Below are 14380 nucleotides of genomic sequence, written 5' to 3' on the forward strand. Positions count from 1 at the left end.
GATTGCGTTGTTGGTGTTGGTGTGGGAGCCGGTGATACGCAAGGTGGGTCTTTTTGAGTCGGTAATTGTAGTGTTAATGTCGCTGCCTGTGTTGTTCGCGGCCTGCCACTGGCAAGCTCCACCACCACAAGAACCGACGGCGGAGGATCAGGAGGGGGCAATGGGACTGGGACCACATGCGGCACCGCCTCAGCCAAAGCCGCCGGGGGCACTGACGAAGGAGCCACCGACGGCAGGAGCAAAGGCGGCGACACAAGCCGACCCGAATGATTGCTCTCGCTTTCATTGTTAGAATTCACACTTGTAAATTTCACTGCTGTTGTTCTTGGTGTTATTAAAATTTTCTCTTACTTAGGTTTTACAATGCATTAATCTGTCGCTTCTGGATGCTGCGCAATCTGCTTCTGATAGAGCTGCTTGGCTCGAAATTGTCAACAGATGCGTTGACCTCATGCAATGAGTGATATGCGAACTGTCATTATTGTTATTATTATTAGGTTTTCACTCACAAAGCAACTGTTCAGTACATGGGGTAGTGGTCTACCACTACAGAGCAATCACACTCACAGTACAAAAACAAGGTTTATCTAATAATAATATGTACACACATGATTGTAGTGGTGTGAGTTTACACAGTATAATGACATTATTGTACAGATGAGAGCACAAGCAAAGGATGTAGAGTGGCAAAATAACTTCTGACCACGTGTTTTCAGGATTTCCGCAAATGGGAGGGCTCTCCGGCATCTGAGATCGGATCTCAGGAGCTGGCCTCACGTCTCGTGTTTCAGATGAAGACATTATTCACAGAGTGGATGCAGTGACAGCTTGTCTGCAGGCAGGAATACTATTTGCCAAGATTAACTTCATCCCAACAATGAATGACTACCTGCAATAATGGTTTCATCTCTCACTACATGGATAATTAGGGGAGGGATTTGATACACCGACTGTTCTGCCACAACCCTGCATCAAAGTTGGAATGGAGAGCAATCAATGGAGAAGCGATCATGTCTTACAGTGCTAAGAAGTAGTGGAGCTCGTCAGAGATAAGGTGGCAACTTCAGATGCAGATCGACGATATGCATAATTTCCTAGAAGTTTGACAATGTGCAGACTTTCTTCCATTTTTGTCCCAAACCAAGAGCATTGTATCCCTTGCTGAAGCACTATAATCAGCATTATAAGGCAGTTTTTGGAGCATTATGGTTAGCATTATACGAACATTTTGGGAGCATTATCCGCTGGACCCTATATACGATTGGCACTAGCAGAGCTACAGTGAGCTCTCTCCCTCGGCCTTCACACCTACATGTAACTGTTGGCTACCACACATACATGTACATGTATCTCCTTCCTGGGCGTTTATCTAACACACGCCCTTTGTCTAAACAGATTAGGGATACGCTCTCGAATGACGTCTAGAGTCTGCGATCCTTCTAATATCTAGCGCCAGATACAGCACCGGAACTAACTAACTTGGGTGTTGTGTAGCATTGCAATGTAGGCGCTGCATAAGTGCATAGTTTATGTCTGGCACATGAATTTGTACTATCAGACGAAGCATTTGCTATAGTAGCAGATGTAAGTGTCATACTCCTAGATCTAAACGGTCATACAGGCACAAAGCAGGCTGGGAACAGGAAAAAGACAGCATGCATTGCATGTGCGGCGATTTCAATTTTGCGAACTCAGCGTGTGTGAGTGTTAGTAAGTACATGTAGAGTGTGCCCAGTGCAGCTATTTCCACCTTATCAGCGTGTGATGCAGCCAGTTCTGGGCTGGCGAGCAGACACCCACATGCTAGCGTCGGATAACAGCCCTTTTGCATTTCGCAGCTTGCACAGTACCATCGGGCACGGACGTGCGATCATGGTATTAAAGAGCACGATCTCTAGGCAATGGCCACAAACCACGTTGGTGATCCTGAGGAGCAACGCAGGAGAGAGAGAGAGAGAGAGAGAGAGAGAGAGAGAGAGAGAGAGAGAGAGAGAGAGAGAGAGAGAGAGAGAGAGAGAGAGAGAGAGAGAGAGAGAGAGAAAGCAGTGAGAAGGATAACACAAGGCAGCGAGCATAGGTCTATTTGCAGGACGTGTAGTAGCCGTTGGGCGAAATGGCAGACGTGCCCCATTCTCTTCGCATCGCCTTGGTAGTTCTCTGTGGATTTGGCGCGGTGCTATGCACTGACACAGCAAGCTCAGTGCAATCGCACCGTAGCAAGAGAGATCTGCCATTGAGCCTGGAGTGCGACCCTAGGGTTGCGTCCGGAGCGAGTCGTTGCTTCAAAGGCGATCTTCTTTCTCAGTCGGTAGGAGACTGCAAGAAAACGGGCTCCAGGGTCTGGTCTTGCTCGCCCAAGGGAGGCCGTTGGTTTAGCACGTCTACGGATGTTGCAGACACGAGCAAACATGGTGTGAACTGTGTCCCGGACACAAGTAAGCCGGTAGCGTGCGGTACCAAGGATACGCGGTGCGTCTGCGATTCACCCGTGGACATTACCAGCCCGCTGAAGCGTCCCTACAAGTTCAACAACTGCAGATGCCAGTACTGGCCTGCAGTGGATGTGAGAGACTCGCGACCCAACGTGTGTCGGCAATACGACCACGGTGGTACGTCTAGCGTGCACTTCTACGCGTGCTGCAACAATTGCGCATCGTCGGAGAGCACCTGTGATGGACAAACGTACCAGGGCGGTGGCTCCGAGGGACAGTACTGCGCTCCCTGCGGCAAGCGTGTGGCCGAAGAGATGACGTCCCGTCACACGTACACCTTCAACTGCGGCGGCTGCAAGCAGCAGGGCGTGTGCAAGCAGCAGTGTGATGAGAAGTACCCGATCGCCAGTAAGCTGCCCGGGCTGTGTCCGATGTGGGCCGGTTGCTTTAGGAGATGCTGTCTACAAGCCGTGCCCCAGCAAACCAACTCGCGCAGATCTGCTGCACTGGCCAAGTTTAGATTCTTGCTCCGCGCCTATCTTCAAGGCTAGAGCGGCTCAAGCACAACGGCAATCCCAGCCAGTCTTGCCTTCACAGAAGTTCACTATCGGCGCTAATCATCATATTGACCACCCTTCATAATTATTTCAGTTCACGCCCATTTATGCCAGATTGGGTTTGATATTTGTCCAGAATTATCCGTCCAATATGTCATTCACTTGGTCACAGCTATAGTGATTATGTAAATCGCCATACAATGAGAAGCTATACAGTTATGTACAGTCATGTACTTATCTGCTAAGTTCCTAGTTTGTCTTTCAATCCTGCCAACAAGCTCTTCACAACTGTCCTTTCCAAATCCTCCCTTGCGTGCGTGTGTGCACAGTCATACATGCGTGTGTGTGTGTGTGTGTGTGTGTGTGTGTGTGTGTGTGTGTGTGTGTGTGTGTGTGTGTGTGTGTGTGTGTGTCCCATATGGTGCAGTAGTGTGTGCAGTCGAATTACAATCGAGAGGTTGCGAATCAATTCCCGACGATTATGGTCACACACGTCTTTCTTCTCGTGCTCATTCTCCTTGCTCTTCTTTCATTCTCCTGGGTGGTTGCCAACAGCCAGTGCATGCCGGAGTATGTGGTATGGTGTGTGCGTGTCAAAAAAATGGAGAATGAAATAATGAAAAAAGTGAGAAATAGGGATTCAATGGCCAGAAAAAGCCACCTCAATCAGCTGTGTGGTGTAGACCAGGCCAAAATTAGTGGCGGTCAATTCATTATCCTTGCAAGCTGTTGAATGGTGTAATCCCAGAACAAGTTGCCATGTCTAACATACATGTAGTTGTTCACTATCATCGCTTCCGCGATAGATAGGCATGGGCGGGTAATGCTAGCATTATGGCTGGCATTATAGTCCCTTTTTTCCAGGCGGCATAATGCTGGCATTATAACACCATTTCGCATGCAAAATTGGCATTACAAGCATAATGTCGCCGGTCAACAACGGTGTCATGCATGAAGCTGGCTAGGTCCAGTTCCGAAAATCGTGCATCTGAACCCGTCCAGCTACATCCGGAGACTTGACGTTGCAAATCAACCTTCTCAGTGGATTGTTTCAGACAACATGCTCACTGCTGTTTAAGTTTTTTGCTAGGCAGGTCTTATCTGAGGTGAGGTGTGTGTGTGCGCGCGCGCGCGCGCGTGTATGTCTGTGTGACCGTGTGTGGGTGTACGTGCGGGGTGGGTGCAGCATGTTGGGTGGGGTTTGCCGGAGTCACACCGGAATAATCATTATCATTCTTATAATGAAATCGAGCAATGCCTTGCAGCCGTGCACATATCAGAGCAATGTTGTTCTAAGCCGGTCCAACCTGATTCCGGTTTGGCGGATATATTCAAACGTTTCGGTTATTTTTAAAGAACTTTGAAGCCCATTACGCTCACACGACGCGCATAATGACGGGTAACGTTGAAGGAAAGTGACCATGGTGATTGGGTCGCATGCCACGAAAATCATAATCGCACCGAGAAAAAACATCAATGGTTGCTCGGAACCTTGAGCACAACGGGCACTCTATGTCACCCGTATAGTATGTGTGTCACTGTGTGTGTGTGGGGGGGGGGGGGGGTAGTTCGAGCTGCAACTCCCGGTGCCGAAAGGCGGGCTAACGCCCCTACATGGCTACTTCCCCTTGTCTAACCCCCAAGACGAAAATTAATGATAGTACCCGACTGGCCGAAATTGAAAAAAAAAAAGGCTACACTAGTCCTTGCATCAGTAGTCTTGTATGTGTGTGATCAAGTAAGGTTACGTGTCTTTGTTAGCAGTGCGTACCATGATGCCCAGGCATCGAGGTTACATAGTGAGAAGAGGGGTGGTGTTTCGTGGTTGTCGTGACGAGGTGCTACGGAATGAGACCGGACCTGATCCAACATCAAAGTCACATACCGTATCATCTCTAATATAAGCACAGTCTCCAATAATGGCACGTCTCCAATAATAGAACACCTTGGGGCGGCATTCAAAAAATAAAGTGCTCAGTCTCCATTATAAGCACACTGTGTAAATTCGTTATCTGTACCGGCGAAAAAAACCCTGAAATGTGTGTGTTTGACATGAATTTAGCATGGCAACATGCCTCTGAAATGAGGTTGAAATAATAATGGAACAGTCTCCAATAAAGCAAGGGGCGGAGATACATTGAAAAAATAAGGACCGTGCTTATTAGAGATAATAATTATGGTAACACGTCGTGATCATGTGATCAGAGTGATTTGAAAGAAAACAGCGCGTTGCTTACGCGGGTACAACAGCCACTAGCTGCTTAGACCGACGAAGCCCAAGAAGCTTTGCACTGTCTGTGCCTTCGCCGGCTTCGGTTCTTCGCTGGAAAACGCACCTGTATACTATTCGTATGCGTCCATTCATTTTATTTTGAATGTTGTAAGAGGGGAAGCGACAGGCAGAGAGCGCGCTGTGGAGTGGTTGAGTTCACGGATAGTTCCAGGAGGGGACGTCGAAAATGTGTGCCATGGTGGGTTCGTTCTTGCTCTATGCGTTGGTCGCTGCGACGAGCGTTTGCTCCGGCAATTCGAACGCAGCTGCCAGGCCGAACGTTATTTTCATTCTGGCCGATGACTGGGGATGGGGAGATGTCGGTGTGTACAATCCAGGTGAGAAAATACCTGTACTTGGCACGGTACACGTGATATTCCGTATTGATTGAGCAGATTGAGGCTAACCGATAAGCCCTGTCCTCGTACAGTGAAATCTCAGGCTGTGCGCGCATGTGTGTGTGTGTGTGTGTATGTGTGTGTGCGCGCGCGTGTGTGCGTGTGTTTGTATATGTGCATGTATGTACATGCGTGCATGTCTGAATACACCGTACTGTGTTTTCAGATCACCCGTTCATTCGCACACCATACCTGGACGTGCTGGCCTCTCAGGGCATGCTGTTCACTGACTTCCACGTGGCCAACCCTGTGTGCAGTCCCAGTCGGACGGCCTTCATGACCGGGCAATTTCCCAGCACATTGGGAATATTCAACTACCTGCGCAGCAGCCATGCGGCCAACCATGGCGACGGAATGCCGGACTTTCTGAACGCAAGCACGCCCACGATCACACGACTGCTCCAGCAGGCTGGTTATCGCACTGGTCACTTTGGAAAGTGGCATTTGGGTGAGGTTCCTCACACGCATGGATCAATGGCATCAATGGGTTCTCCCATCCACAGGCCCGACGGAACCGGTCCGGTTGGTCAAGCCATGGCCGGACCAACCTTTTGGCCACCAACGTGTGTATACCCTTCGTATCATACACAAGTTATGAAAGGCTAGAGTATGGCCGGACCAATACAAACTTCTCCCGTCAGTCCTGGTCAATTTAGAACTATTATTGTAGTCACGGCATACTAGTAGTGAAACGGTTCGCAAGTCCGCTTTGCAACCGGCTATACAATTGCGTTGAGAAACACGACCAACTTAGGAAGTTTCGCTCGTGCCACTGCCAGGCCACCATCATGCCTGTAGTAGTGCTATGTAGAATATCACATGACTGATCTGCACGCCGTGTGCCATGGGTGCATGTCAGTGCAGATCTGACCATCATGGCTGAACTGAAGACGTATTCTGGGAACTTTGAGACAGGCTTTCTCAGACTTTCAGTTCAATGATTTAGTTCCTGTGGATTGAAAGTGCTGGGCAGATAAGGTGTTCATAGTCAGGGTGCGCAGTACTGCGCACTGATGATGTCATTAGATAAACCGTGCATTGTAGAAACACGCTTTTTAGTTTGACAGCATATTACAAGGTGGTGGAACACCGGGTTCAGAAACAGTGCACCGTAAGACCGGGGCTCTACCTACCGTGGACGGTTGTAGTACGGCGCACTGTTTCCGAACACGGTGTTCCACCACCTTGTAATATGCTGTCAAACTAAAAAAAAAACCGATGATGTGTGCGTGAAACATGTGAGCCTAGGACGAATGCAGGATGTGGTACAAAGGGATGGGGAGGGTGCACTAGAACAGAGGTATGGCATGTTTAGTGGCATGGGTGCCCAAAATGTGATGGTTAGTCTGAGCACTCAAATCCCTCACCCACCCCCCTGATGTCCCTGACGTGTACACGTCCGCAGGAAAACATTTGGATGTGGTGCTGCTTAAAGGTGTGTAAAGCATCAACAATACCATCGAACACATCCAGTGTGTCCAGACGATGTGTACGAATGACATCACAACTACATTGCACGCGTCGTCCGTTGTCCTCCCTCAATCACTGTCCACACATACGTAGACTAGACATGTACATTTGATGCAGCAATGCCAGGATAAGCACTCTTCTGTTTTCTGCTTGCCATTGTTGTCCAACCCAAGGATCCACACCAGATGCACCTCCCCCAACAGCATATGGTATCAACGAGTCCGCTACGTATACCTCCACTGATCCTAATCGCCTGGACGGGTGTGCTGACCCGGGATCCATTAAGGTTAGGCTCACAGACAGGACATGAATAACCGAGAGCACATGTGTACTTTTGCCGGTTGAGCACCAAGCCCTTTTCCTTGCATGGTTTACCACTCTAGTCCCTCCCTTACTCATACTCGTTGCCGGGTTAATTGGCAATTCAACTCCAAATGAAATCTGTCTTTCACATATCAATCAGTTTTTGGGTGGTAAATCTGTCTTTCACATATCAATCAGTTTTTGGGTGGTTTGACTCCCGTTGTCCTGCCATCTTCTATATCCATCAAGAACCGGCAAATTGATTTCCTCCCCCCCCCCCCCTCTCTCTCTCTCTCTCTCTCTCTCTCTTTCTCTCTCTCTTTCTCTCGACAAGGTGCCGAAGAAGTTTCATGTTGTCCCTATTTTGCTGTCCTTTTCTCCGACATGAAACCAAGGGATCAGGGGCCCTAGGTCCGGGAATGGAAAGCCAAACATTTGCTTTTTCTTGCCTGCATTAGTTTGCTGTCCATGTATGTAGGTCTTACTCACAAAAGGTAGAATATGGCTTTATTGCGACAGTCTTAACGCTTATGAGAGCATCAGGCAAAAGCATTCTGATGGCATACGTGTGAAGCTTGAGTGGCATTAACCTCGTTCTACTGTATTTGTAAGAAAGGTCTGCTCGTGTGTTCATGGTATTGAGCACTAAGGGAACAGAAGACTAACTCTGTTGTATTTTTGGAGAATGGGTTTATTAACTCTCCTATGTCCTGGAGAATGGGTTTAACAACTCTCCTGTATACTGGAGAACGGGTTTAGTAACTCTACTGTGTACTGGAGAATGGGTTTAGTAACTCTACTGTGTACTGGAGAATGGGTTTAGTAACTCTACTTTATACTGGAGAATGGGTTTAGTAACTCTACTGTGTACTGGAGAATGGGTTTAGTAACTCTACTTTATACTGGAGAATGGGTTTAGTAACTCTACTGTACACGGAACGGGTTTAGTAACTCTACCGTGTACTGGAGAATGGGTTTAGGAACTCTACTTCGTTCTGGTCTGACTCCTCTACTCTGATTAGGTTTGCCCCGACGTCCATTGGTCGGGCAAGAGCTCAGGACTGATCGTGGATCGCGGCATTGAGTTCATCGGCAACGCCAGCAAGGACCAGGTGCCGTTCTACCTGAACCTGTGGCTGCACGTGTCCCATGCACCTCTGCAGCTGTTACCGGACCAGTTTGCACACTACCCACTGAATCGCACGTGCCGTCTGGAAGACCCGGATGTGTATACCCATTGTCCAGAGCAGGTAGGTGGCATCCCCCCCCCCCCCGACTTTCTGTAGGATGAAATCTGGGGTAACAGATCGTTTTCCTGTTCTTTTCACAACAAAAAGGTTTGCTGTGCTCCGAAGTAGTATTTAGGCCTTCTCGATGTATATCCCATCCCGGTTGCTATTTTCTATGTGCAACCAATAGCTATTTTCGATACATACATGTAACTCCTACAGCCACGCACCCCACCAATAATGTTTCGTTTTGAGCGAACAGTTGGTACACTTGGCCCGCAGTGCAAGTCGGTGAAGGATGTGTTTCCCTTGCAGTGAATTGAGAGAGTGATACATGGGTGAACATGTTCAATGGCATGCATCGTAACTTGACCAAAGACTAGATTGGGACAAACCACTGAGGTGTATGAGTGAGTGTTTGTGGGGGGGGGGGGGGAGGAATTCTCCAAGTGACAAACAGATCTCCGAAACAAAATATTCGGCATTCTTTACTGAATTGCATAAAATTTGGAGTTCAAGAACGAAGTTGCTTGCTATACTGTGAGAAGGAGAGAACGAGGTTCAACTGTTGCAAAGAGCTAAGCAAACACGGTGTACGGTATTGTGTAATTTCTGATTGCTATGTAGGTATTCCGAGCGGCACAGCACGATGCAGACGCACAGATTGGGCGACTGATGAGCGCGCTGGACCAGATGAAACTAGTCGCCAACACTGTAAGTAACTGCACAACAGCTTCTTTAGTACTTCAGTTGAACCATTTCTTCAACCTAGACTGGCTCAAGTGTAATCTCCGGCCGGTAGACGCACCACCTTTTTAAGGTGACGTGTGATTTTCAACATACACACGGCGCTGAGATGGTCATAAATCAAAGACTGCCACGGCTCTGTGCAACGCCTAGTGCATGCATGTGCCATTCTCGATAGAACTTCGTATATCCTCTCTCTAGCTAACTTCTAATGTGTTCAATCGATGTACACGACTTAGAACTATCTGGCAACAGTGTGCAATGGCCGTGTCTTCGTCTCGCACAGCTTGTGATATTCAGCGCTGACAATGGGCCGGAAGATCCCAACATCTACTTCAACTCCGTTGGCAGCGCCGGGCCGTTCCGCGGCCAGAAGCGCAGCATCTACGAGGGTGGTCACCGCGTTCCTTTCATTGCCAGATACCCTGGTGTCATACCGACCAATCGTACATCGCACGTCCTCATGTCCAGCGTGGATTTCTTGCCCACGATCGCTGCATTTACAGGCACCCCTCTGGACAGCAGTGTAGTGGGACACTTGGTGGGCATGGATATGACCTCAGTACTGAAAGGTGAGAGCAGTTGCGCTTCGTTTTGTGGCTGAGACTTGGGACATTATGTCTAAAAGTGATATTCCTTCCTTACTCCTCTACTTTTTTCCCCTATCTCTGTATATCCCCTTCTCTCTCTCTCTCTCTCTCTCTCTCTCTCTCTCTCTCTCTCTCTCTCTCTCTCTCTCTCTCTCTCTCTCTCTCTCTCTCTCTCTCTCTTTCTCTCTCTCTCTTTCTCTTCTTTTCGGACTCTCTCTCTCATACACCAGCTCTCACACTATGTCTATCTCACTGTCTCGCTGACTCCCTCTCTGTTCTCTCTCTCTCTCTACCTTCCTCCCCCCCCCCCCCATCCCTCCATTCCCCTCTCTCATTAGCTAAAAGCAGAATATTTCCACTTTTCGCTGGCTTTCTCTGTATAGGTGGTCCAGCAGCAGAGAGAAAAGTCAATCTGAAATGGGATTGGAGGTTCTCAGTGATCGGTAACTGCTGGAATATGGCACCGCGTCTTGCAATTCGCCAGGGTGACTGGAAGCTGTTGATGAATGCGGACGGCAGTCGGGTGGAACTTTACAATATGACAGAGGTATGGTAGTGTGTGTGAGATAGAGTGTGTGTGTGTGTGTGTGTGTGTTTGTGTGAGTGTGAGTGCGTCGGTGTCTGAGACCGTGACTTTCGCCGTCAGAATGATTATCCTGACATGAGATTTACTGTCTCGCCTAACAGCTATCATAGCCTTCGGTGATGGGATTTCCTAATGTCCAAAGGTGTGAGCGCATGTGTGCTTCTGTCTTCGACCACTTTGAGGTGGGTTTGATCTACCCACCTCCCACTGATTTAGGAACTGCATCTGTGCCTTGATCCTTGGGGGGGGGGGGGGGGGGGGGGGGAGGTAGCGTTCCTGTGGACGTGCACAACTCAGTCTGAATGAGTCTCACACAAGCCTTGAAACTAATCATGGAATAACCGCAATTATACTTCTCATTGCTTCCATACCAGCGCTTTGGCTGTGTGGTTCTGGGCTTGCCTGCGAATCACAAGGTCCCGAGTTCGACACCCGCGCTGGCAGCAGGGAACGTGTACTGTGCTAATGAATGCGTTGATGCACGCGTGAACCACTTTAGAGGTTCGCCACCTTATCGGGCATCGGTCGCGAGACTTACCACCTCACCTCGTCGTTATTGCGCTGCATCTGCCACCAGGGCATCACCAGGCATGTTGGTGGCCTGGCACGAGCGAAACTTCTCCAAGCTGGTTGTGTGTTCTCAACACAATCGTAAGCCGGTGGTAACGCGGATGTTCAAACTTACTTACTTCCATAACTATACATCAGATTCTGGCCTTCACTGTATTTGATTATACAATCTTCAGCCCCGCTTTGATATTTTGTTGTGCTCTGCTTCTTCCATCTTGCAGGTTCACTTTGAAGACATAGATCATTCGTCGCGGCAGCCTGACGTTGTCAAGGCGCTGAGTACCGAGCTGTTGAGCTGGGTGGCCACGCAGCCTACTGGTCCGGTGTCCGCACATCCGGGCTGTGCAATGCACGTCACGCCCTGAACGCACAGGGTATATCCACTGGTGTCCTCCACCGAATACGAACACAGTTCACTGCACAATTCCGTCATGCTTGAAGCAGGAAGGCCGTAAAGAATGTATTTTTGTATTTGTATTTATGGATTCTCCGTAGGCCTTAGCCTAAATCGAGGGAGTCTCCGTCAACAACTTTTGTACTGTACTAACTTTTGAGATTGCCTCACAATGGAGCTGTTGCACATTTAATTATACCATTGGTCACAGTGTCTGCTCTAGTATCTCCTCTAGGATTTCAAACCAACAGGGTTCACGTGTACCTGGCAAAAACCATTGCAACCGGGTCAGAGCCGGGTCCGTTCAAGTGCGGTTGGCTACTGCATGACTTGTACATCAGGGAGTTGTAAATATTTTAGGGCTCCATGATGTACATGTATTTTGAAGTATTTCCAAGCGGGTCACAGGTGTTCTTTTCCAAACGGGTCCAAGTACCCTCCCCCCCCCCCCCCTGCCGGGTCGCTGACCCGGATGACCCGGCTCTGGAGCAGACACTGGACCATAGAAGGTAGCCATGTTGGTCGCAGCTCCAGTCAATCTCTTCATCTATGGGCCACATGATGTCGGCCACGTTGGTTCCACTGTCTGCATGCAATGTACACTTTCTATCTGGGAGTCGTAAAATATGTACCACATTATACTTTCGACATCCTGCTTTCTACCCAGATGTGGTTACAGAACCAATATGTGGAGCAAATCTATAAAAAGCTGAAAGGCTGAAAGCTATGATTGAGTTTTGGAGACAGGAGAATGGTCGAGGAGTGTGTGCATACCATTGGCATTATAAAGGAATCCGTACCTCATTCATCATCTCTATTGCCAACTGTCCCCACATAGGTGACTGACAACCCCCCCCCAGACACACAACGAACACACTGCCCTCAATCCCTTTGCAGGGATGTCAGTTCAAATCATCAGAATTAGTTCGCCTGGCTTCTTTGCAAGCCCTTCGGTCAGTCACCGCTCCGCTGATGAGACCCAAGGAGATCGAAACACACATCTGTCCGCAAACTGAGGAAGGATCTCATTGCGTGATGTTGCCGGTATTCGAGAGTTTGATTGAACAGACTGAACGCGGGACGCAGGTCTAATCGCCGATCTAATCTTTGCTGTACACTACACTACACTACACTACTGGTTGGTGGACCTGATCTATCCTCCCCCACCGTTTAGGAGCCGCATCTGACGCCTGATCATGGGGTGGTTGCGTCCCACGGAAGCGGAAAGGTGGTTCTTGATAGGCCTTGACGGATTATGCTAATATTTTCGTGAAATTATGCTTTTCGCATTGCTGAGAAAATGGCCGAATTATGCTATTTTTATTAGTGGTGAAACGAATATTCGAACATTCGTTCGGTTTGTCACATTCGAATATTCGTTAAGGTGGGACACCACCTTCCAGGGGTCAAAAAATCAACTTTCGATTTGTCACCTTTTTGCTATTGGAAATCAAAGCATATGCCCTGAGGTGTCAGTATTCCAAATTTGAAGCGATTCGGACCAACCGTTGCAGTCATATGACCGTTTGAAATTTGAAAATATTTGAAAAATTTGTACACATCGATGTTCGTACACTAAAAAGTTGAAAAAATTGTACACATCGCGATGCTCGTGCACTAACGAGCTGTCAAGATTGTGGCCGTGGAGTTTGGGAGTTTTGAAGGCGCGCTTTTACTTCCAAATTTTGTTGCCATGGCAGCAGTGACCCGTGCCACGTGCAAAAAAAGTGCAAAAAATTCTTTCCCAAAGGACTTCTTTGCTGTTGCAATTAATGTCGAGCGCGATGCACAATGGGGAACAAGAAGAGCAGGTCGTGCAAGCGTCCTGCAAAGAGAAGATTCTCACTGCACCTGTCCAGGAAGCTGCTGAGGGAGTTTATGAAGCTGAAGCAGTGCCAGAGTCCGCCTCGAAGCGCAAGTTGTACGATGGCGTTCCAAAAATAAGAATACAGTGATCATAATAAAAATTAATGGATTCAACTGAGCGATAGTGAGTCAGATTTGGAGGAGAGCTTTGATGGATGTGCGCTGGCCTCGAACTCAGACAGTTGCGCCCTCGAGTGATTCCTCGTTCTCTGAAGACTGTCATGGCCCAATCGCTGAAAGTTGTGATTCAGACGCCACTGGACTTGAATTGTTTACGAAATTTGATTTTCTCTGCTTGCTCGTGTAAATACTGTGGAGGTGAGCTGACCATTGCTGAAACTGCACGTTCTGGCCTTGCATCCACTGTCAGAATCACATGCTGCAATGAAGAGCCAGTGTTCAGCAGGCACCAGTAGTCGGGGATCCAGGACAAAAAAAAGTGTCTAAATCTGAAAGTGGTCTGCCACTAGAATCCGAGTAAAATCGAACTGTACAGGTGGAGAGAGTACCTGTTGTGGAGTCGAATGGTAGTTGTTGGCCCGTCTAGATCGGGGAAGGAGCTCCGCGAGAGGCAATTTTAGTTCAGCTTCGTCGGTCACTTGAACTGCTCACCTTTCGTCTCGGGCCGATTCTGAGTTGCGTAGAGTACGCACATGACAACCAAATGCAGTCAAATTTGAAAACTCAAAGCGAGTGTCTGATCTGGTCGGCGACTTCACTTTGTTGTTGATCATATTCTTGGTCAAGAAGTTTACTCTCGCTCTTGTAGAAGTAAAGCACAGGGACTTCGTAAGCCTAGCCTAGATATCGTTTGGTCCTTCCACTACCCACTCGCAATGGCAGCCAACAAACTACCCGCCGTGTCGTGTAGTTTGACGCCGCTTCGCGAGTGATCTCAAATGTTTTCTTGATTGGAATTTCGTTGATACGATCGATACGAGGGACACCTTACCTATCATTCTGCAA

General features: G+C 48.4%; 1 protein-coding gene across 1 annotated transcript; it reads left to right on the forward strand.

Moving 5' to 3' along the window:
- The first annotated feature begins 5258 nt into the window (after positions 1-5258).
- Positions 5259-12275, forward strand: LOC135811787 (arylsulfatase G-like). Its single transcript, XM_065325032.1, has 8 exons — positions 5259-5599; positions 5826-6107; positions 7303-7415; positions 8455-8682; positions 9289-9375; positions 9695-9980; positions 10382-10545; positions 11376-12275. The coding sequence occupies exons 1-8, from the start codon at positions 5449-5451 to the stop codon at positions 11517-11519; spliced, it is 1455 nt and encodes a 484-aa protein (XP_065181104.1). The 5' UTR covers positions 5259-5448; the 3' UTR covers positions 11520-12275.
- The last annotated feature ends 2105 nt before the right edge of the window (positions 12276-14380 follow it).

Source organism: Sycon ciliatum, chromosome 3, assembly GCF_964019385.1.
Source record: "Sycon ciliatum chromosome 3, ocSycCili1.1, whole genome shotgun sequence".
Taxonomy (NCBI): domain Eukaryota; kingdom Metazoa; phylum Porifera; class Calcarea; order Leucosolenida; family Sycettidae; genus Sycon; species Sycon ciliatum.

Coding starts and splice junctions, on each gene's coding strand:
- LOC135811787 (XM_065325032.1), top strand. CDS start 5,449: ATGTGTGCCATGGTGGGTTCGTTCTTGCTCTATGCGTTGGTCGCTGCG. Junction 7,416..8,454: donor CTGACCCGGGATCCATTAAG/GTTAGGCTCACA, acceptor TACTCTGATTAG/GTTTGCCCCGACGTCCATTG. Junction 8,683..9,288: donor ATACCCATTGTCCAGAGCAG/GTAGGTGGCATC, acceptor ATTGCTATGTAG/GTATTCCGAGCGGCACAGCA.